Genomic DNA, 24,436 nt, shown 5'->3' with positions numbered 1-24,436 from the left:
TGCTATAGCAATCTCGCAAGATCACGCATTGGTTTGTGAACAACGTGGCGGACGACTCGGAATTCCTGAAGCCACTGGCTTTTAAAAGCCCAGTTTGGCGGCATTTCTTACAATCCCAGTGCCTTATGCACTCTCTGGACAATGAATGTTGTGTCTCAAAAGGTGGTATTCGCTTTAACACAAGTGACTGTATTTTTGTATTTTAAAAGTTCGAGACAAAAGTCGTGAAGTTTTCATTGCTTTTTTTTGTTTCTTAGCGTTTTGCGGTTTGAAAATTAAAATGTGCCAAAAACGACTGAACATTTTTGTACCTACATTCATCGTTGCATCCCAAGTCAATCGAGTGACTGGAGTCTGAATAAAGACTACAAAGGCAACACGACTTGTTTGCTTTTTATTGCTCTACATTTCTAGGCTGTCGGTTAACAGAATATTGACAGTGACTTGCATCAGTTATAAAATGGAGGACAAAAAAAACGTGAATCGAATCAGAAGGTCAAAATCGTGATTCGAATCGTGAAAAAACAAAACCTGAATCGTCACACCTCTAGTACCTAGACAGAAATCACAGAATAATGAACATTTAAACAATTAGCAGCTTGTCTCGAAATGTGCTCCTATAATTTATGATATGGTAGAAGACTGGCCTGCATCATTTTGCTCAGGTTATGTGGTTGCCATGGTTCCTCAAATCTCCCACCAAGATCATCTGAAACCTCTTTGTCAGTTGATAATGTTCCATGTGTGAATGGCTGTATTGAATGAGCCAGTGGATGAAAATCAACATGGAGGCATGTCAGGCCTAACTGGAGTACCACACTGACCACCCCATACACCACCCTCGATAGTTTTTGTGTCCATTGCCTCCACCAAGTACATCCAGAACCCTAAATTGCCCTTAGGTAAAAATGTGCATGGAGAAATCTTGGAGTTTTGCAGATAGCTAACTAGCTATCTTTCAGCTATCTTGCTCTACTCGGAGTATGCCTGCCTCCATTGATTCAACAGTTTTCATTCAAAACCAACTGCATTCCAAATAAACGATCTGAATTGGAATGCGATAGGTTGGCAGCCTGCCCAGGGTGTACCCCATCTCTCGCCCGAAGTCATCTGGGATTGGCTCTAGCTTCCCCCGCGACCCTGACAGATGAGCGGAGTCGATAATGGATAGATGAATTGAAATAGTCGTAAGTTGCAGCATAGAAATCAGATTTGCCCTGCTGTTTAAACGAAACCACAGAGCTCAAATCAACAACATGCTGTCAGTCATGCCTATTGTTTTGGAGTGAGCGTCAGTTATTGATATTTCTATATCCGAGCCTCTTTCTCCTGAGAGAAGCAGACCTCTGAAGTGCATGAACTTCAAATAGTTTAGTAATCGAGTCCCACCGGGAGGCTTTAAGCTGTCAGGGCTGACTCATGCCGGGGCAGGGCTCGTGCCTGCAATTGATGTTCAGGAGGCTAAAGACAGAGGCGACTGAGTCACAGAGCGCTGTGGGGACCAACAGTATCTCAAGTGGAGGAGAACCTTATTCTCTATGTGCTTGGGTAAAGGTTTGCGTCTCTTGACCCCGCGTCAGACCACGGGACCAACAGGGCAAGGTCCTGTGATGGGGATGAAGGCCTAAAGTACGTTTATTGATTGCGCCGTTTATTTACAGATGTATGTTTTCTCAATCTCGTCGCTCAAAGGCTGAAATCCTTATCACGACCAGTGGAAATGTAATGCAAATTGGAGCCTGTTAGTCGATCATACATTGCATTAGTCCCTTTTAAGCCTCAGTCATTATACTGGTAAACTCTTGATGCGGCATGGTTTAAAAAAAAAAAAAAAAGTAGCTTGTGTTTTTTGTTCCGATCATGTGGTCGACACAGTTCCTGAACCCCCCTACCCAAACACATCTGAAACCTCTGCGGTACATAAGAAGTCATTTTGTCAATTGTTAGAAGGATCATGTGGATGTCAGCGTTGAAAGAGCCAATAGTGTAGTAATGGTGAAGTAAGGAAGGAAACCCAACGGGGCATGCTGTTATAGGAAAATAATCACCGATTGAAGTTACTTTTTATCCATTTCTAGTCCTACTGAATTGCAGCTTGGCACATTACCAAGAAACCCCAAAGTATAAAGTTGTTCATCCTGAAGACTTTCCCATAGTGGAAAACCTTTCCCTCCAACTATTACAAAGTCCTGACACTGGAGACTCCTTTACAAATCATGTTAAACACCTTTTTTTTTTTTAATAGAAAAATTCACCATGTCTGTAATTGCAAATGTTTTTTTATTAGTGTATGTGGAGATTTTATAACAGAATAGACGTATTAGAAGATTAATGACCATGTTCTGACCAGTCGGAGTCAAGAATTCTGTGGTATAAATAACATTCACCGGAAATGAGCAATCGTGAGCTCTGTGATATCGGCTCATATACCGTGAGTAGAGAGAAACAAAATGGCTGAGCGCATCAAGTCAGAGATATCACTTTTATCAAGTATTTAAAAGAAACCGAAATGGCTAAAAGAATTTCGTCCCCCCCCCATATCTCCTGTTCCACACTCCAGCCCAGTCGGTGGCCGTAATGCATATTTAAAGCTGGACCGCCTTTCAGATTTTTCAAGTGGAGGTCAAAAAAAAAAATTTTCCCCGACACTCAATTATTTTTGTTTCGTGGACTGAAAGCTACTGAATTTGATTCACAGACTTCCAATTTTCTCATCTCATCTCATTATCTCTAGCCGCTTTATCCTTCTACAGGGTCGCAGGCAAGCTGGAGCCTATCCCAGCTGACTACGGGCGAAAGGCGGGGTACACCCTGGACAAGTCGCCAGGTCATCACAGGGCTGACACATAGACACAGACAACCATTCACACTCACATTCACACCTACGGTCAATTTAGAGTCACCAGTTAACCTAACCTGCATGTTTTTGGACTGTGGGGGAAACCGGAGCACCCGGAGAAAACCCACGCGGACACGGGGAGGACATGCAAACTCCACACAGAAAGGCCCTCGCCGGCCCCGGGGCTCGAACCCAGGACCTTCTTGCTGTGAGGCAACAGCGCTAACCACTACACCACCGTGCCGCCCAGACTTCCAATTTTATGATATACATTTTAAAAACAGAACAGTTCATGAATTTAGAGCAGGGGTGGGCAATTATTTTTTCCATGGGGCCACATGAGAAACAGAAAATGTTGTGGAGGGCCGGACCAAAAGGCTGAACTAAATTCTGCATAATATTAATTGTATTTCTTTATATAAAGCAGTAAATAACATTGTTTTTACAAGCTGCTCAGACTGGTAAGAGTATGGAAAAAACGAGGTTGCCTTACAATAAATGTCATTTATTCAATCAAATTTCCCAAAATAATGGTTAACAAAATGTGAACGTTTGTACCTTTTTTTTTTTTTTTTTTTTTCAGTCACATTCACCCCAAAACACAGTAAAGACAGACAATATTGTCTTTCTACTCCACATATCAAGCAAGATACATCAGATTATAATAATGATGCCGTGTAGGTATCAGATCTACAGATCGGCTCGGGCTCCGGCACCTGCTGGTGACGTCACACTATGTGATTGGCTGGACCGTTTGAAGGATGACGTACAAGTTTGTGGTTGGTCTGGACAAATTACGGAAGTAGTTATTGCGGGATTAGGTTTCGTGGGATTTCATGTCATGTTCATGTCGCGCGCATTGCGTTTTTGTTGAACACAACTTCAAAATAAAAGCAATGCACATTCAGTCCATGCATGAGGTAAAATTAGAAAATGTGTTTATTTTGTAATTTCTAATTAACCTTACGCGGGCCGGACAGAATGAACCAAAGGGCCGGATGTGGCCCGCCGGCCGTAACCCAGGTCTGATTTAGAGCCACGTGGCCCTAAACTCGCTGCTATGTTTTTTCCTGCTTCACCATGACCCAATACAAGATACATCATGCATGACGTCGTGGGCTTTCCCCGTTCGCGCAAGGCATTGTGGGATACAAATTTGAAACAGGAGAGAAAAATAGAGGATGCGAATGAAACACGAAAGACCGACTACAGTAACAGAGAGCAAGAAGAAAAGCCGTTATGTTGTATATGAAGGAAAGGAAACGCAGGACCAAACGAATAAATATCGGCGCTCAGCGAGCACCTCGGTGTGATCGGCTGCCCGTTTAGCGACAGGATGATGGAACTGTCAGTGCACGCTCAAAGATAAACCTGCGCATGCGAACACACACACACACACACACGGACTTCCTCTGTGTGAAGCGAGCGATTTCATGCACGTTATTTGCTCGGGAATCCCCTCAAATTAAATAACTTCCCAGCCACAGAATGGCCTGATATTTTGTAAGATATTACAGAAATAAATATATAGCAATTACCAAATTTCAGAGGGAGCTAAATTTCACCGATTTTATGAAATCGAAAGATAGTCTTACTTTAACTTAACCGCCAAAAAAATCCTGAAGAAGAAGAAAATGGCGGCGCGTGTTACTGAACCAACTCGGTGCTACGCACCTCATCATCTCACGTACAGTACGACTTGATTTCGTGGAATAACTGTTAATTATATCGGCCGCCTATAAGCAGTGTTCTCGCTAAGGTACAATCCGAGCTTCTTTTCTACTGATCTCACTTTGTAGTTCGTCTTTGTCTGTCTGTATTCAGCCCATATAGAAACCCGACTCTTTCCAACCACGTTTGTATGTGGTGCCAGATTTGATTATCATTTCTGGACAAGCGCCTCACTTTGACCATCATTACTTGTGCACACGTAATGCAAATCAGAGCCTGTTCTCAATCGCATTAGTCCTGATGGTGCATTTAAGCACTAGCCATTTATATGCACACCCTCTACTCCTCGCTCTCTCTCCATGGAGCGAGAAAGCTTTTGTCCTCTTTTTTTTTTCTCCCAAGACATGCCGGTACGACTTAATGCGAAGGCTGTGTTGAAGAGGGCATGGAAATAGCAGCACACTTCCCGTGCTGCAGTTGACAGGGTGTGAATATGTTACCCAGCTGGAGGCTAGCAAGTGAAATATGGTTAGCATCACCAGGAAGCTAACCATTTTTGGAGTGAGCGCTGAGAATGAAAGCCCTGGAAGCACACCGAATGGCTCTTAATAGAACAGGTTAAGCCTACACCTGCTTTGCCGCCTATAGAGACGCCTACAGAAACACTGACGCGAGTTTATATACCCAGTTTATCTGGTAGCTGATGTGAAACTCTGACACATGCTACAGTACGCAGCAGCCTGACTGACTGCAGTCGGGGATAATAGTGATAATGAAAAGTGATGTGGTTAAAGAGCATGACGCAGGCGTCATGATGAGAAGGGATGAAATGTGAGAAGGGAGAAGGAAGCAGGAGGCAAACTGTATCTCACAGTTCCAGGTCAGTGAATCTCACAGTCCTGCACAGTCCATTTTTATAGTCAGACCTTTCACATGTGTATATATATTTTAACAGTTATTCCACGAAATCGAGTCGTACAGTACATGAGCTGATATCCGATGAGGCGCTATTCTCCCCACATTCACTGGATTTTGAGAAACGGAGCATTTTTTATTTTTTGCAAATTCAATTAAAAAAAAACCCCTTTATACACAACGTCCGACAAAATAATTTCCGCTTAGAATGTACACAAACCGGCGAAATGACCGTAGCGATTTCTGAAAAATGCTATAATAATGATAATTCTTTAAAAATAAAAATACACGTTCTTACCATCAAATGCTTCATTTCATATTTTGTTGCCTCGTCCTGGGTTGGTTCAGCAAAACGCTCCGCCATTTTGTTTTTCCTCTACTCGCGGTATATGAGCTGATATCCTAGTAGTAGAGTAGCCAATCAGAGCGCGCGGTTGCTCATATCCAGTGAATGTGGAGATGTAGATCTCATCTCATCTCATTATCTCTAGCCGCTTTATCCTTCTACAGGGTCGCAGGCAAGCTGGAGCCTATCCCAGCTGACTACGGGCGAAAGGTGGGGTACACCCTGGACAAGTTGCCAGGTCATCACAGGGCTGACACATAGACACAGACAACCATTCACACTCACATTCACACCTACGGTCAATTTAGAGTCACCAGTTAACCTAACCTGCATGTCTTTGGACTGTGGGGGAAACCGGAGCACCCGGAGGAAACCCACGCGGACACGGGGAGAACATGCAAACTCCACACAGAAAGGCCCTCGCCGGCCCCGGGGCTCGAACCCAGGACCTTCTTGCTGTGAGGCGACAGCGCTAACCACTACACCACCGTGCCGCCCGAGATGTAGATCAAATATAAAATATAAGACCCACAAAGTAACATCATAATATACCACAGCGCGACTGAATTCTCAATTCTGTTTGTAACATAAATGATGGGTTTAGATGAATGCACCTGCTTTAATGTGTAATCAGGTTTATACGAATGGTTCATTCACAGGAACTTGTATTTGATTTAGGTGTGTACGTGAGCCGACTTCTTCTGATTTAGCGCTTGTAAGTAAATCATGGGCGGCACGGTGGTGTAGTGGTTAGCGCTGTCGCCTCACAGCAAGAAGGTCCTGGGTTCGAGCCCCGGGGCTGGCGAGGGCCTTTCTGTGTGGAGTTTGCATGTTCTCCCCGTGTCCGCGTGGGTTTCCTCCGGGTGCTCCGGTTTCCCCCACAGTCCAAAGACATGCAGGTTAGGTTAACTGGTGACTCTAAATTGAGCGTAGGTGTGAGTGTGAATGGTTGTCTGTGTCTATGTGTCAGCCCTGTGATGACCTGGCGACTTGTCCAGGGTGTACCCCGCCTTTCGCCCATAGTCAGCTGGGATAGGCTCCAGCTTGCCTGCGACCCTGTAGAAGGATAAAGCGGCTAGAGATAATGAGATGAGATGAGAAGTAAATCATTCGACTGCATGTAAGTCAGGATTGTAGTATTCTAGTCCAGGACTCGTGACTTGACTTGGACTCGGACTCGTAAATTGGAGACGAGGACTCGGATGTTTTTCTTCTTCTTTTTTTTTGTAACGTGCCATAGTAATTTGGAATAATTTGACACGTTCACCTGTTCATACGTCATGTTCAGGAACAAACTAACGTTAACGGCGCTGAAATGCCTGGACGGAGCGCCGCTAGGATTGTCCGCTTCGCTTATACAGACTTCTCGTGCAGTGGGAAAAAATGCACTGCTATGTGTTCCATGTGTAGAAGAACTATCGAGGGGACGACCTCGAACTTCAATCGTCATTTGGCAAGACTCCACCCAGAGAAATAAGTGACATGCTATGTTCATTGCTCTGTTGATAGTGGGCGGGGCTTGCTTGCTGACCGATGAACTATCTAGTGTTAACCCTCTCATGTTATTTGGCCTGTTGATAGTGGGCGGGGCTTGCTGAGCGATGAACAAGCTTTTTATGTGTAGCCTTTTAACTAAAACGGGTCAGTCGAGCAGGATCGTCAGTCCAACACGGTAGCAGAACCGGTTTCACGTAAAGGTGGCAACAGCCGCCGTCAAATGGTGCGACTGGAGCCTTGTTCTCGGACTCGACTCGAAATTTTCTTTAATGACTCGGACTTGAACACCGGCGACTCAAGGTTTAGTGACTCGACTACAACACTGGTGTAAACGTAGCTCTGTCTGTTTTGGTGGTGGTGTAGCTGATCTGGGATCATTAGATTGATACTGACTGTCCTTGAGACATTTTAAAAAAAAACAAAACGTCATTGGCTGCAAACAGTCCGTTTGAAGCAGAAACCTTTTAAAGGTTATCCCCCAGTATGTGTGTGTGGGTGTGTTGTCACTTCCTGTAGACCTTCACAGCTTCAGATGCCAGAACTTTCACATATTGTGATATTGGCATAACACCTATAAGCTACACTGTGGAGTTTAAAAAAAAAAAAAAAAAAAGACTTTTTTTTTTTCCCTGTGATATTTCAGTATGGCTGTCATGTCATCTCCTGTCACGGCATTTGAATAGTCCAAGTCTCATCCTCGTGATTTGAGGGTTCTCTCTCTCACTCACATACACACACACACACACCCGTCTGGCAGTTATTATAGTGATTTTCAGTCTCATTTTCCCCTCTAACTGGTGCCACCAGACTGAGTAACAAACAACGGTGCCTCTGCGCTTTCCCAGAAGACGGTGGACGAGATTTAATTCATTTTCTTTTCTCGTTTCAATATTTTTTGCCATCCTGAGACTCCAGGGATGCAAGCTGGAACTGTTGGGCAAATGGCATTGGCGAGTAATTGACTAAATTTGCAGAGCTCATTAATGTAACCCGGGTTCAAAGCAAACACTGAATGCGTCTCTCCGTCACGTTTGAAACCCCCTGGAGTGATGCATGCAAAACGACAGAAGCATTATTTCCATTCAGCTAAATGGTAGACTTGACATGGCTTGGCCGGGTGCAATTTATGTTCAGGCTACTCAATGGTGCAAGAAAGGCATAATGAGCCATGACAAGACTGACTTGGAATACTAATAGGGAGGAGAACTTCTGTCAACTTTTCCACTGCGATATACAGAGAGAAGATTGAAGCATTTATCTGACATCCAGCGATACAGGGTCCTGCGTGCGGACTAACTTTTTCACAGACGTTCAGCAGTATTACAGCGCCCTCCACAATTATTGGCACCCCTGGTTAAGATGTGTTAAAAGCCTTAAAATAAAATTCAATTTTTATTGCAGAAGCATCATCTCACACTGAAAATTGTAGAAGAATGTGACCCTTAACTCAAGTGAATTTAAAAAAAATAAAAAATCCCTGCCTGCAGGTGGCACGGTGATGTAGTGGTTAGCGCTGTCGCCTCACAGCAAGAAGGTCCTGGGTTCGAGCCCCGGGGCCGATGAGGGCCTTTCTGTGTGGAGTTCGCATGTTCTCCCCGTGTCCACGTGGGTTTCCTCCGGGTGCTCCGGTTTCCCCCACAGTCCAAAGACATGCAGGTTAGGTTAACTGGTGACTCTAAATTGACCGTAGGTGTGAATGTGAGTGTGAATGGTTGTCTGTGTCTATGTGTCAGCCCTGTGATGACCTGGCGACTTGTCCAGGGTGTACCCCGCCTTTCGCCCGTAGTCAGCTGGGATAGGCTCCAGCTTGCCTGCAACCCTGTAGAAGGATAAAGCGGCTAGAGATAATGAGATGAGATGAGAAAAAATCCCTGCCCTAAGAAATAATTATTTTTCATAAAATCACCTGTTCCACAATTATTGGCAATTCCTAGAAAATAAAATGTAATTGAAGCATTTCTGTCATTTCTACTGTAGTTTATAAAGTTGATCAGAGTATCTAGGAACCTTTTAATTAGTAATTCATCACATCCTGTTTCCCTGGGGTATAAATATGAGGTGACACAGACGTTCAGGATTTCTCTTATCCACTCTTCAACATGGGAAAGACAAGAGAACACACCAGGCAGATGCGTGTCGACCTTCATAAGTCAGGCAACGGCTACAAGAAAATAGTCACTCGCCTTCACCTGCCCATATCTACAGCCAAGAAGTTTAAAACAACTAGAACAGTGGCAAACAAGCCTGGACGAGGATGCAAGTTTATCTTGCCACCACGCACAGTGAGGAGGATGGTAAGAGAAGTAAAAAGTTCTCCAAAGCTCACTGTTAGAGAATTGCATCAAAGAGTAGCATCTTGGGGTCACAAAGTCTCCATAACAACCATCAGGCGCTATCTACATGCCAACAAGCTGTTTGGGAGGCATGCATGGAAAAAGCCTTTTCTCACTTACAAGCATAAATCTAAACGTCTGGAGTTCGCTAACTGGGACCGTGTGCTTTGGTCAGATGAGACCAAGATAGAGCTTTTTGGCAACAAACACTCTAATACATCACAAAAGATGAGTATGCGGAAAAGCACCTCATGCCCACTGTGAAGTATGGGGGAGGATCGGTGATGCTGTGGGCCTGTTTCTCTTCCACAGGCCCCGGGACCCTTGTTAGGGTGCATGGCATCATGAACTCTTTGAAACACCAGGACATTTTAAATCAAAATCTGGTGGCCTCTGTCTGAAAGCTGAAGATGGGTCGTCACTGGGACTTTCAGCAAGATAGTGACCCTAAACATGTGGCCAAATCTACACAGAAATGGTTCACCAGACACAAAATCAGGGTCCTCCCATGGCCATCTCAGGCTACATCCACACGACAACAGCAACGAGATTTTTTTTTTTTTTAGCGGATAAAAAAAAATATCGCGTCCACATGGGCAACGGATCAGTAAAATATCAGGTACATATGGCAACGCAACGCTTGCTGAAAACGATGCAATACACATGCCACACCTCTACGTGCGCTGTAAGACGGTCCCATCGGAGACACCAGAACAATAGAAGAAGTAGGACGCATGCGCATAAACCCCTTCTTCTACCCGGCGTGAATGAGTGAATGCTGCTTGTTCTAGTCATGTGGTTGTGACGTCATCGTAAACAAATCCGTTCTACTCATCCAGACGACTTCGCAACGGCGCCGTTGCCAGATTTTTCCACTCTGGAAACCATTCTCGAAAAATATCGTTTTGGGGCACCCAAAACGCCAGTGCCGTGTGGACGCCAGGCCGAAACGATAAATTTTATCGGATTCACCTGAATCCGTTGCCGTGTGGTCAGGGCTTCAGTCCCCAGACCCCAACCCAGTTGAAAACCTGTGGGGTGAGCTGAAGAGGAGAGTGCATAGGAGAGGACCCAGGACGATTTAGAGAGATTGTGCAAAGAGGAATGGTCGAATATCCTTCTTGCTGTATTCTCCCATCTTGTGAAATGTTATAGGAGAAAATTGTTGGCAAAAGGGAGTTGTACAAAGTATTAACATCAGGGGTGCCAATAATTGTGGCACACATGATTTCATGTCAAATAATTATTTCTTAATGTGGGATTTTTGTCCTACTGAATAAATGCACTTGAATTAAAGGTTGGATTTTTCTCTTTTTGCATTGTTGTCCTATATTATTATTATTATTATTATTATTTTTAAAAAAGAAGAATTTATTAGAAGCCTAAGAACATAGCTTAACGAGGGGTGCCAATAATTGTGGAGGGCGCTGTAAATGTGACTATAAACAGATAGAAAGTACGATTTATATCATTGTCGTTGATTCTTTTCCGAATATAGCTCATTACAAAATGCTTTATTCCTTACTTATCCCATGCCTTACAGTCTGTACAGCACTGGAATGAAAGCAGAGGTGGACGGTAACGAAGTACGTTCACTTGAGTACTGTACTTAAGTACACTTTTTGAGTATCTGTACTTTTTGAGTTTTTTTTTTTTGGAAGCTTATGACTTCACTACATTTGAAAGACAAATATCGTACTTTTCACTCCACTACATTTCTACCAAGGTCCTCGTTACTATGAAGCAGCTTTGAAATTGGATGTTTTTTTTCTTTTCTAAAACGTCATTTGTTTTATTCGCAGGTGACACCGAGACAACCTGTCAGTAATCACTAGGGTCGCGTCACGTCCGTAGACCGTATAAAATCGAGCTCAATTATTTCCCAGTAGCATGATTTGATCAAGATTGGTTGATTTGATGGCAGAACGGAAGGAGGCGGTTCTTCTGGAGAATGCACGCACTCATGGCCCATGAACCCATATTTCAGGTTTCTGAAAAGATTAAAGATTCATTTCATTTTACAACCCCGATTCCAAAAAAGTTGGGACAAAGTACAAATTGTAAATAAAAATGGAATGCAATGATGTGGAAGTTTCAAAATTCCATATTTTATTCAGAATAGAACATAGATGACATATCAAATGTTTAAACTGAGAAAATGTATCATTTAAAGAGAAAAATTAGGTGATTTTAAATTTCATGACAACACATCTCAAAGTTGGGACAAGGCCATGTTTACCACTGTGAGACATCCCCTTTTCTCTTTACAACAGTCTGTAAACGTCTGGGGACTGAGGAGACAAGTTGCTCAAGTTTAGGGATAGGAATGTTAACCCATTCTTGTCTAATGTAGGATTCAAGTTGCTCAACTGTCTTGGGTCTTTTTTGTCATATCTTCCGTTTTATGATGCACCAAATGTTTTCTATGGGTGAAAGATCTGGACTGCAGGCTGGCCAGTTCAGTACCCGGACCCTTCTTCTACGCAGCCATGATGCTGTAATTGATGCAGTATGTGGTTTGGCATTGTCATGTTGGAAAATGCAAGGTCTTCCCTGAAAGTGACGTCGTCTGGATGGGAGCATATGTTGCTCTAGAACCTGGATATACCTTTCAGCATTGATGGTGTCTTTCCAGATGTGCAAGCTGCCCATGCCACACGCACTAATGCAACCCCATACCATCAGAGATGCAGGCTTCTGAACTGAGCGCTGATGACAACTTGGGTCGTCCTTCTCTTTAGTCCGAATGACACGGCGTCCCTGATTTCCATAAAGAACTTCAAATTTTGATTCATCTGACCACAGAATAGTTTTCCACTTTGCCACAGTCCATTTTAAATGAGCCTTGGCCCAGAGAAGACTTCTGCACTTCTGGATCATGTTTAGATACGGCTTCTTCTTTGAACTGTAGAGTTTTAGCTGGCAACGGCGGATGGTGCGGTGAATTGTGCTCACAGATAATGTTCTCTGGAAATATTTCTGAGCCCATTTTGTGATTTCCAATCCAGAAGCATGCCTGTATGTGATGCAGTGCCGTCTAAGGGCCCGAAGATCACGGGCACCCAGCATGGTTTTCCGGCCTTGACCCTTACGCACAGAGATTCTTCCAGATTCTCTGAATCTTTTGATGATATTATGCACTGTAGATGATGATATGTTCAAACTCTTTGCAATTTTACACTGTCGAACTCCTTTCTGATATTGCTCCACTATTTGTCGGCGCAGAATTAGGGGGGTTGGTGATCCTCTTCCCATCTTTACTTCTGAGAGCCGCTGCCACTCCAAGATGCTCTTTTTATACCCAGTCATGTTAATGACCTATTGCCAATTGACCTAATGAGTTGCAATTTGGTCCTCCAGCTGTTCCTTTTTTGTACCTTTTAACTTTTCCAGCCTCTTATTGCCCCTGTCCCAACTTTTTTGAGATATGTTGCTGTCCTAAAATTTCAGATGAGCCAATATTTGGAATGAGATTTCAACATGTCTCACTTTCGACATTCGATATGTTGTCTATGTTCTATTGTGAATAGAATATCAATTTTTGAGATTTTGTAAATTATTGCATTCCGTTTTTATTTACAATTTGTACTTTTGTCCCAACTTTTTTGGAATCGGGGTTGTAAAATGTTTGCCGTGTTTGCCTAAAACGAACCACATCACAGCCTGTAAAACCCCACCGTCCAACCTGCGGAAACATGTTGAGGTATATGAACGTTTTATTCCAAGAGAAAGCTTGCAATGAAATTGTCTGCGCTTTTAGAGCTAGCGATAACGTAGCTATGCAGTCTGGTTAGTCAAATGATTTGCTATGGATTTACCCACCAAGTTGCCATTGTCTTGTCCACGGCTAACGTTAACACATCACTCAGTTAGCGTGTAAAAACGGAGTTACGCTAACATGAATAACGTTAACTTGTCTGAAGTCCTTTCAGAAGTGTTTTAGCGTCATCTTTCCAAATAAACAGAATGTAGAAATCTTTCTTTTCTAGTAGCGTTAGCTACCCAATATGATTTCGAGTTTGAAAAGTGTTTGCTAGCATGTCAGATGGCGCGCCACTGACTAGCTAGCTTAACGTTAAACCACCATGATGGCGCAGCATGCGTTCATTTTGTAAATCCAGTTGGTTGCTTCAGAGGCATTAGGTTTTGTAAGCGTCGTGGCAATAATACAACAGTGCGTTAACATAAAATGTACTTTTAATACTTAAGTATTTTTAAAAGCAAGTAAAAATTTGACTGGACAACTTTCACTTGTATCGGAGTAACATTTGACGAATGGGATCTGTACTTTGACTGACTCAAGTTGGGTACTTTGTCCACCTCTGAATGAAAGGAAACAAGCTTTCTGTTTCTTTTAGCTCTTCAGTCTTCATTTAGCACACAGTATTCCCCCAAAACTTATTCGTCTTGGTCAGAGGTGTGAAAGCAGTGCGGCAGTCCTGGAGTTAAAACTTCTTCAAACCTCCAGGTCACTAATGCAGCACCTGAAACCACTGAACTATCACTGACCTCAATTTCTCGTGCTTCGTTTCTTGTTTTTTGGTCGGTTGGTTTCCTAAGTGCAGAGTAATGATGTGTTCTGTCTTCGACCTTGCTTTTGCAGTTCATGATCGGTCTGTAGCGTCTTATTCCTCGGTGGTCTTCACTCAGATTTTCTCCGACATGTAATCCTGCCAAAGTTTACAGATCGACTGTTAAGCTGCGGACATGAATTAATCGATTACGCGAAGCTTCTTAAAACCTGAGGCACAAAGCAATCGATACGATGTCGGATTTGTTTTTATTGTACAGTGGCTGTATGTCAACGGTTCAATATTCAACCTTACAACAGAGCTTTTTTTCTGTTGGACAGGGTTCTGCTTTATGTAATTGCAATGCAGGGGGAAAAAACACCACCACCACCACCAAATGGACGGTTGGAACAGTTACTACGTTTTTCCACCATGGGAAAGTCTTCATCATGAAAGACGAGCGTCGGAGTGACATGACGAGCTGCATTTCACTTTAGTGAAAAAAAACTGTTACCAAGTTCCACAACAGTAAACGTTTACAGTGCTGAGCGTAAATGAGTGCACCCCCTTTGAAAAGTAACAATGAACACAATATCTCAATGAACACAAACAATTTCCAAAATGTTGACAAGACAAAGTTTAATATAACATCTGTTTAACTTATAACGGGAAAGTAAGGTTAATAATATAACTTGGATTACACGTTTTTTCAATTTTACTCAAATTAGGGTGGTGCAAAAATGAGTACACCCCACAACAAAAACTACTACATCTAGTACTTTGTATGGCCTCCATGATTTTTAATGACAGCACCAAGTCTTCTAGGCATGGAATGAACAAGTTGGCGACATTTTGCAACATCAATCTGTTTCCATTCTTCAGCAACGACCTCTTTTAGTGACTGGATGCTGGATGGAGAGCGATGCTCAACTTGTCTCTTCAGAATTCCCCGTCCTGTAGGTGTTTGATTGGGTTCAGATCAGGAGACATACTTGGCCACTGAATCACTTTCACCCTGTTCTTCTTCAGAAATCCAACAGTGGCCTTAGATGTGTGTTTAGTCATGTTGGAAAAGTGCACAACGACCAAGGGCACGGAGTGATGGTAGCATCGTCTCTTTCAGTATAGAGCAATACGTCTGTGAATTCATGATGCCATCAATGAAATGCAGCTCCCCGACACCAGCAGCACTCATGCAGCCCCACATAAGGACACTGCCACCACCATGTTTCACTGTAGGCACCATGCATTTTTCTTTGTATTCCTCACCTTTGCGACGCCATACAGTTTTGAAGCCATCGGTTCCAAAAACATTTATCTTGGTCTCATCACTCCAGAGTATAGAGTCCCAGTAGTCTTCATCTTTGTCAGCATGGGCCCTGGCAAACTCTAGGCGGGCTTTTTTGTGCCTGGACTTTAGGAGAGGCTTCTTTCGTGGACGGCATCCATGCATGCCATTCCTCTGCAGTGTACGCCATATTGTGTCATGGGAAATAGTCACCCCAGTTTGGCTTTCTGCTTCTTTAGATAACTGCAGTGAACTTGCATGCTGATTTTCTTCAACCCTTCTCATCAGAAGGCGCTCCTGTCCAGGTGTCAACTTCCGTGGATGACCTGGACGTCTCTGTGAGATGGCTGCAGTTCCATCTTTCTTAAATTTTTGTACCATTTTTGCTACAGTATTCTGACTGATAAGTAAAGCTTTGCTGATCTTCTTGTAGCCTTCACCTTTGTGGTGTAAAGAAATTATTTTCTTTGGGGAATTCTGAAGAGACAAGTTGAGCATCACTCTCCATCCAGCATCCAGTCACTAAAAGAGGTCATTGTTGAAGAATGGAAAAAGATTGATGTTGCAAAATGTCGCCAACTTGTTCATTCCACGCCTAGAAGACTTGCGGTCATTAAAAATCATGGAGACCATACAAAGTACTAGATGTAGTAGTTTTTGTTGTGGGGTGTACTCATTTTTGCACCACCCTAATTTGAGTAAAACTGAAAAATGTGTAATCTAAGTTATATTATTAACCTTACTTTCCCGTTATAAGTTAAACAGATGTTATATTAAACTTTGTCTCATCAACATTTTGGAAATTGTTTGTGTTCATTGACATATTGTTTAAAATGTTACTTTTCAAAGGGGGTGCACTCATTTACGCTCAGCACTGTAAGAATAAATGGATAAAGAGTACCACATATTGTTTTTGGGTTTTTTTTTAAGTAAAAAAAAAAAATCTCAAACTCTGGTTAGTGCCGAGATTTTGTTGTGGTATAAGAGGAATGAATAAAATGTACCTTTCCATCAGCTAATGGAATTAAGGATAATTTTCTTTTCTTTTAATTTCTAGAAATCGGTTTAAAATTTATTTTAAAAAATATTGGCTGACTCAGATATCATGCTAGCTGACTGGAATATATCTGATGAACCAGGAAAAAAAAAGCCAGCCGATATTATTATATGTACGCATTCCTTTCGGGTGTTCAACGCGTCCTTCTGTCTCTCTTTTTTTCAAAATTCTCTCAAAATCTTCCGTATTTAACGAAGCAAACCTGGCAGCCATGTTTGTCTCCAAATTGTCACAGTTGCTCGCTAGTGAGGAAGTTTTATATCTCTGATGTGTGATGTCATGTTGTCAATGTTGTAAACCGTATTCAACGCTCGTTCTCCATTGGGTAGAGTGATGTAATGCATGTAGGATAAGCGATATGCTAACAACATTGCATGCCAGGCTTGTAGTACTCGAGTCCGACTCGTGCCCTAATTTTAAGGACTCGTGACTTGACTCGGACTCGCGCATTAACTGCATTCAGACTCTTTTTTTTTTTTTTTCTTCTTGATGGCATGTTACAAAAAATAACAATTTGGCATATGATATTTATATCTACATTAATTTTTATACTAATTTTGTACAAGAAACGCACATTCACCTGTTCATACGTCATGTTCAGGAACAAGCTAACGTTAACGGCGCTAAAATGCCTGGAGAGAACGCCGCTAGGATTGTCCGCTTTGCTTATACAGACTTCTCGTGCAGTGGGAAAAATGCACTGCTGTGTGTTCCATATGAAGAAGAACTATCGAGGAGACGACGGGGACAACCTCGAACTTCACTCATCATTTGGCAAGACTCCACCCAGAGAAATAAGTGACGTGCTATGTTCATTGCTCTGTTGATAGTGGGCGGGGCTTGCTGAGCGATGAACAAGCTTTTTATTTGTAGCCTGTTAACTAAAATGGGGCAGTCGAGCAGGAACGTCAGTCCAACACGGTAGCAGAGACGCTTTCACATAAAGGCAGCAGCAGCCACCGTCAAATGGTGCGACTGGAGTCTTGTCCTCGGACTCGACTTGAAATTTTCTTTAATGACTTGGACTTGAACAATGGGGACTCGAGACGACTCGGACTCGAGGATTAGTGACTCGACTACAACGCTGTCGCATGCTATCAAACCAAATGAACAAAACCCGCTAGAAAGGAATAGAATATGTGTTTTAATTCCATCGAAAAGGTGCCCTGTATGTATAATCTCATCTCATTATCTCTAGCCGCTTTATCCTTCTACAGGGTCGCAGGCAAGCTGGAGCCTATCCCAGCTGACTATGGGCGAAAGGCGGGGTACACCCTGGACAAGTTGCCAGGTCATCACAGGGCTGACACATAGACACAGACAACCATTCACACTCACATTCGGTCAAATTAGAGTCACCAGTTAACCTAACCTGCATGTCTTTGGACTGTGGGGGAAACCGGAGCACCCGGAGGAAACCCACGCGGACACGGGGAGAACATGCAAACTCCACACAGAAAGGCCCTCGCCGGCCACGGGGCTCGAACCCGGACCTTCTCGCTGTGAGGCGACAGCGCTAACCACTACACCACCGCGCCGCCCCTGTATGTATAATAATTAAGAATATTTACTTAGAATATTAGTTTTTATAGTGTAATGAAATCTGCGTATATATATATTTTTCCATTTCAGTAATCGGTTTTTCTTCAGCTTTGTGGAGATGATTTAACTTCACAGTAAGAGCTTCGGCTTTTTCATTCATTTCTGCAGCAGCTGTTTATTACCCAGGGCTCGAAATTCGCGGTGGTCCGGTCGCCCGAGGCGACTTAATTTGTCATTTGGCGGGTAATTCCTGTCACTAGGCAGCCCGGCTGGCTAGTTGAAAAATAAAAAAATATATATGAAGCGAAGATTCAGACTAGGGCTGTGCGATATATCGAATATACTCGATATATCTTTGAAAATTCTGTGTGAGGTACGTAAAATTTCTTATATCGTAACTATCGAGTATTTTATGGTCGTCTGCCGACTTGCGTTTGTTTCGTGTTTGTTGCGTTTGTTTAAAACATTTTCCGGTGGTTTTCTCCCTGTCCCTCAGGCAGTAACGTGAGAGGCTGCCTAAGGGTAAAAAAAAAAACAATAACGTCACACACTCGCCAACCAATCCCGGGCGACAGTTAGGTGCTGAAAGGAACTTGCGGGAAGATTTTCTAGTTTCGGTCAGTGTTGCCAGATTGGGCGGTTTTGAATTCTACTTTGCGGGCAAAAAATGGCTTGGGCTGGTTGACAAAAATTGGGCGGGTTTGACGTTAGTTCAGCGGGTTTTTATCCGATGTTTATATAGTTTTGCTACCACTAGAAAGCAGAGCTGGGAGAGCGTGTAAACACCTAAGCCGAATGATGTTCTTGAATATGCGAAGGAAATCAGGAAAAACAGCTCTCTTCGATCAGCTGAGGCAAGTCATAGACCTAGTTTACCCAGCACCCATTAGGTATTTTAAACAACCAAAATCGAGTATTGGCCTAAATTAATCATTAACAATAAACATTAATCTCATTTAAGTATTATTTAAACAAAAAAATGTCGATGTAACTGTAAGACTAATATGAATGTGTGTAATGTAGTGCAGAAACTGAACTCATAAACTAGTAAATAAGAATGACGCAATCCATTCTCCATTTTCTCTTCTCATGTTACATTCAGCCATGCATCGGAGCCTAACTTTTTTTTTTTTTTTAATTGAAGTATATAAAACAGGTACAATCTAACAAATCCACAAAAATCAGGATAACAGATGAAGAAAATACATCGATGTAGACAAAAATAAATTAAGCAGAATAACTAGGCCTATAAAATGAATAAAACAAACAGAATAAATAAGAAGATAAATAAATAAAAAAATAAATAACCTCAGCAATGCAGATGTTCGATATACATCGTAGCCTAACATAGCCTACATAATATTATGCGTGTGCGCCACCTACTGGTGCATGTAGGATTCAGAACACAGCAGATGATTGCAGAGTTATAATCTGATTCAACCATACGGAGCCGAGTACCAGACAGCAGATTTTTCACCTCCAGCACTGACGGTCTCATGCTGCCATTTAGAAGTTGTTTGCATTGTTGTTCGATTTACAAATAGTATACTGGACTTTAGCTGCATGTTTTTACTTTACAAGATAGGCATCAAGTACAGCTTACATTTTGGGCGGTTTTAAGTGCATTTTGGCGGGTTTTGAACATATTTTGGGCTGGAAAACGTCAGCAGTATCTGGCAACACTGGTTTCGGTTTACAGCGCTGACTCAGTTCATGCAGTCGCTGGTGCTGCATAGGCTACCGTGTAAGCTCAGTCAATTTCAGCGACGCGTTAAAAATGGAAGCGGACGAATTGGTTCCTAAAAGAACTAGTAAGGGGTTAGTCATCTGGCATTTTTTTTGGATATCGCGAGGAGGACGTGGAACAGCAAATGCCAGTTTGTAAAGTGTGCAAAAAAAAAAACAGTATCAAAATACTCGGGTCTTGAAATAAATGCACATTAGTCATGAACAATGGTAACGACTCTCTTTTGTGTTATTTTTGACAGAAGTAAAATTCATACATGAACAAATCTTGGCGAGTTGATTTTCTGTTTGGGCGGCACGGTGGTGTAGTGGTTAGTGCTGTCGCCTCACAGCAAGAAGGTCCGGGTTCGAGCCCCGTGGCCGGCGAGGGCCTTTCTGTGCGGAGTTTGCATGTTCTCCCCGTGTCTGCGTGGGTTTCCTCCGGGTGCTCCGGTTTCCCCCACAGTCCAAAGACATGCAGGTTAGGTTAACTGGTGACTCTAAATTGACCGTAGGTGTGAATGTGAGTGTGAATGGTTGTCTGTGTCTATGTGTCAGCCCTGTGATGACCTGGCGACTTGTCCAGGGTGTACCCCGCCTTTCGCCCGTAGTCAGCTGGGATAGGCTCCAGCTTGCCTGCGACCCTGTAGAACAGGATAAAGCGGCTAGAGATAATGAGATGAGATGAGATTTTCTGTTTGGCTAGTTACTTTGGAAGGTAACTAGTCCGGCTGGCTGGTGAAAAAATATATGAATTTCGAGCCCTGTTACCGATTGCTGGGTAAACTGGGATACCTGTCTGCGTCTGCTCTTGAAAATGAATACAGTCTCGAAAAATGTTTTATAGCAGAAGCAGAAAATGAAAGTGTTCACACGCCACAGATTACCGTCATTAGTACTTTCTTGCAAAGCTGTTGTTGGCAATTCCGGCTTCAAAACATCTACGGTAAGAAGTGATTAGCTTTTGGCAGCATTGTGGTTCAATTTGATCCACTTCTCTTAGCAAGTCATCTTCATTTCCCCCAGTGTTATATGGGTTCCTCTAATGGACTCTGTTTCAAAGAGTAACTTTTTTTTTTCTCCAAATATAATGAGCTTAATGTCTTTTGCTGCTAAAGAGCTCTTTGTTCCAAAAGAGTTCTGACTTGCCTAAATGCTAATGTATGAATTTCAGACACACATCTCTGTGCCCCTTTTTTTTTTTTAATTTTAATCCCCCACTGGCCGAAAGGCCCAAAGGGGGATTATGTTGTGGCGATTTCCGTCCATCTATCCGTCCTGGGAAGGGTACTCACCTTCTGAAATCAACTCCTCTCCTCTCAATTTTTGGAGGAATTTCATGAAACTTGGCAGGATTCTTTGTTATATGTCGGTAATGCGCATACTGTAATTTCGTTCAATTCGGTCGCATTTTACCAGAGTTCCAGCCCTTGATTAACAACCTTGTACTTTCACAATTTCATGAAGGTGCGCTCGCCTTCTGACATCAACTCCTCTCACAATTTGTGGACGAATTTCTCGAAGCTTGGCAAAAGGTCTTGTTATATGACGGTAATACGCATATTGCGATTTAAATTCATTTGTGAAAATTCTACCAGAGTTTTGACCCTTGATTAATTAACTCGTACGTTGACAATTTCATGAGGGTGTACGTTCTTCTGAAATCAACTCCTCTCTCAATTTGTGGAGGAATTTCACCAAACTTGGCAAAAGGCTTTGTTATATGACAGTTATACGCATATCGAAATTTCGTTTAATTTGGGCAGATTTGACCAGAGTTATGCCCTTGATTATTAACAAACTTGGACTTTGGCAATTTCATCAAGGTGTGCTTGCTTTCTGAAATCAACTTCCCTCACAATTTTTATCCCCCGCTGGCCGAAAGGACCAAAGGGGGATTATGTCGTGGCAAAATCAACTCCTCTCACAATTTTTTTGGAGGAATTTCACGAAACTTGACAGGATTCTTTGTTATATGTTGGTAATAAACGTATTTGTAATTTCGTTCAATTCAGTCGCATTTTACCAGAGTTATGGCAGAGTTACCAGCGGGGGATATTGTGGTCTCGGAGCACTCTTGTATTTTGGGGGAGGGGGGTGCGGTGCAGAAACAGACTTGCAACGCAGACTTTAATTGGTTTCTGTGTAGCTGTCGTTCCTGCTGCTTTCAGGTCGTCCTGCAACTCTTTTCAAGCGACTGATTAATTCTCGCCTTCATTATCATGAGTCTGAGGGCGTGTTGTGAAATTTTGCATGCACTGGAGGTATATTATATAGCAGCACAGTAGGCTTTTGCACACTACTGTATGTATATACAGCAGATGTATAACATTTAAGTGTGTGTGCGTGTGTGTGTATGGTTGTATGCACCTCATTGTTCTTGCCGTGTGCAGGTCTGGATGGCTGGATGAACCTGACTGAAATAGATCCCAACGAGGAAGTTCAGGGAGAGATTCACCTGCAGATCTCGCTGCTGGGGGACGGCAACGTGCCACGCAAACTCCGCTGTCGAGTGCTGGAGGCCAGGTGAGTTTCAGACGCGTCACGAAATCTGTTGGGTTCCAGCACCTGACCTGGGTTTAACTATACTTAAAAATGGTGCACCAGTGATGTCAGACGTGGTGTTTTTTTTTTTTCCCCAATAACAATAAGTTGTGATTGAAGAGAGTGTCGTTTTTAACGTTATTTAAAAATGTTGCATCCTCAACCAGCAAATTCTGTTATGTAAGTACTGGCTTTGGATATGAAAATGCCAAATGGTCTGGTCCAAATGAACTCATTAACGTGTGGTTTTGTTTCTGTGTTCTAGAGATCTTGCCAAAAAAGACCGCAATGGAGCATCGGATCCATTTGTCCGAGTCCGATATAATGGCAAAACCCACGAAAGTGCAGTAAGTCCTTGGCTTTCATCCCACGACTAAACCTCAAAAGTGGAATAGATGAAGCTGTGGAAGAGTAAAGAAAGGGAGAGGAGTCCTGTGTCTTTTTCATCCACTGTTTAGCTTTTCCTCTTCCCTTAGTGTTCGGAGAGAGAGAGAGTAAAGAAAAAGACCATAAACCGCATAAGAAAGAAATAAAGGTAGAAAGATGAAAGGAAAGCATCAAGTAAAAATAAAAGATGAAAAAGGGTCAATAAAAGGGAAAATAAGAAGGAATGAAGAAAGTAAAGCTCAAAAGAAGAAATAACAAAAAATAAGTATAGATGGATATGAAATTAAACCAAGAAAAATGCAAGCAATGAATAATTAACGAATGGAAGAAAGAATGAAGGAAACCTTCACAATACATTTTTTTTTTTAATTATTAACAAACGTTTCACTGGTCAAATATCAAAGGTCACAGTAAGCATGAACCATCTGGTACAGTGGTGCTTGAAAGTTTGTGAGCTCTTTAGAATTTTCTATATTTCTGCATAAATATGACCGAAAACAACATCAGATTTTCACACAAGTCCTAAAAGTACATAGATAAAGAGAACCCAGTTAAACAAATGAGACAAAAATATTATACTTGGTCATTTATTTATTGAAGAAAATTATCCAGTATGACATATCTGTGAGTGGCAAAAGTATGTGAACCTCTAGGATTAGCAGTTAATTTGAAGGTGAAATTAGAGTCAGGTGTTTTCAATCAATGGGATGACAATCAGGTGTGAGTGGGCACCCTGTTTTATTTAAAGAACAGGGATCTATCAAAGTCCGATCTTCACAGCACATGTTTGTGGAAGTGTATCATGGCACGAACAAAGGAGATTTCTGAGGATCTCGGAAAAAGCGTTGTTGATGCTCATCAGGCTGGAAAAGGTTACAAAACCATCTCTAAAGAGTTTGGACTCCACCAATCCACAGTCAGACAGATTGTGTACAAATGGAGGAAATTCTAGACCATCGTTACCCTCCCCAGGAGTGGTCGACCAACAAAGATCACTCCAAGAGCAAGGTGTGTAATAGTCGGCGAGGTCACAAAGGACCCCAGGGTAACTTCTAAGCAACTGAAGGCCTCTCTCACATTGGTTAATGTTCATGAGTCCACCATCAGGAGAACACTGAACAACAATGGTGTGCATGGCAGAGTTGCAAGGAGAAAGCCACTGCTCTCCAAAAAGAACATTGCTGCTCATCTGAGGTTTGCTAAAGATCACGTGGACAAGCCAGAAGGCTATTGGAGAAATGTTTTGTGGAATGAATGTTTTGTGGAACAACGAATTCTGAATTATACCAGCGAATTCTAAAGGAAAATGTCAGGACATCTGTCCATGAACTGAATCTCAAGAGAAGGTGGGTCATGCAGCAAGACAACGACCCTAAGCGCACAAGTCGCTCACGTGGACAAGCCAGAAGGCTATTGGAAAATGTTTTGTGGACGGATGAGACCAAAACAGAACTTTTTGGTTTAAATGAGAAGCGTTATATTTGGAGAAAGGAACACACTGCATTCCAGCATAAGAACCTTATCCCATCTGTGAAACATGGTGGTGGTAGTATCATGGTTTGGGCCTGTTTTGCTGCATCTGGGCCAGGACGGTTTGCCATCATTGATGGAACAATGAATTCTCAATTATACCAGCAAATTCTAAAGGAAAATGTCAGGACATCTGTCCATGAACTGAATCTCAAGAGAAGGTGGGTCATGCAGCAAGACAACGACCCTAAGCGCACAAGTCGCTCTATCAAAGAATGGTTAAAGAAGAATAAAGTTAATGTTTTGGAATG

The 24,436-nt window shown here is 42.5% G+C and overlaps 1 protein-coding gene across 3 annotated transcripts in view; it reads left to right on the top strand.

Annotated features, from left to right (window-relative positions):
- The window catches only part of rasa4 (RAS p21 protein activator 4), an 80,857-nt gene that overhangs the window by 17,255 nt on the left and 39,166 nt on the right, over positions 1–24,436 (top strand). For all 3 annotated transcript variants that reach the window (XM_060913406.1, XM_060913407.1, XM_060913404.1), the window contains exons 5-6: positions 22,118–22,250; positions 22,534–22,615. In XM_060913406.1, coding sequence (XP_060769389.1) covers positions 22,118–22,250; positions 22,534–22,615 — 215 coding nt within the window. The remainder of the gene's footprint in view (positions 1–22,117; positions 22,251–22,533; positions 22,616–24,436) is intronic.

This window comes from Neoarius graeffei, chromosome 28 (genome assembly GCF_027579695.1).
Source record: "Neoarius graeffei isolate fNeoGra1 chromosome 28, fNeoGra1.pri, whole genome shotgun sequence".
NCBI classification, from domain to species: Eukaryota; Metazoa; Chordata; class Actinopteri; order Siluriformes; family Ariidae; genus Neoarius; species Neoarius graeffei.
This window is presented reverse-complemented; position numbering and strand designations above follow the sequence as displayed.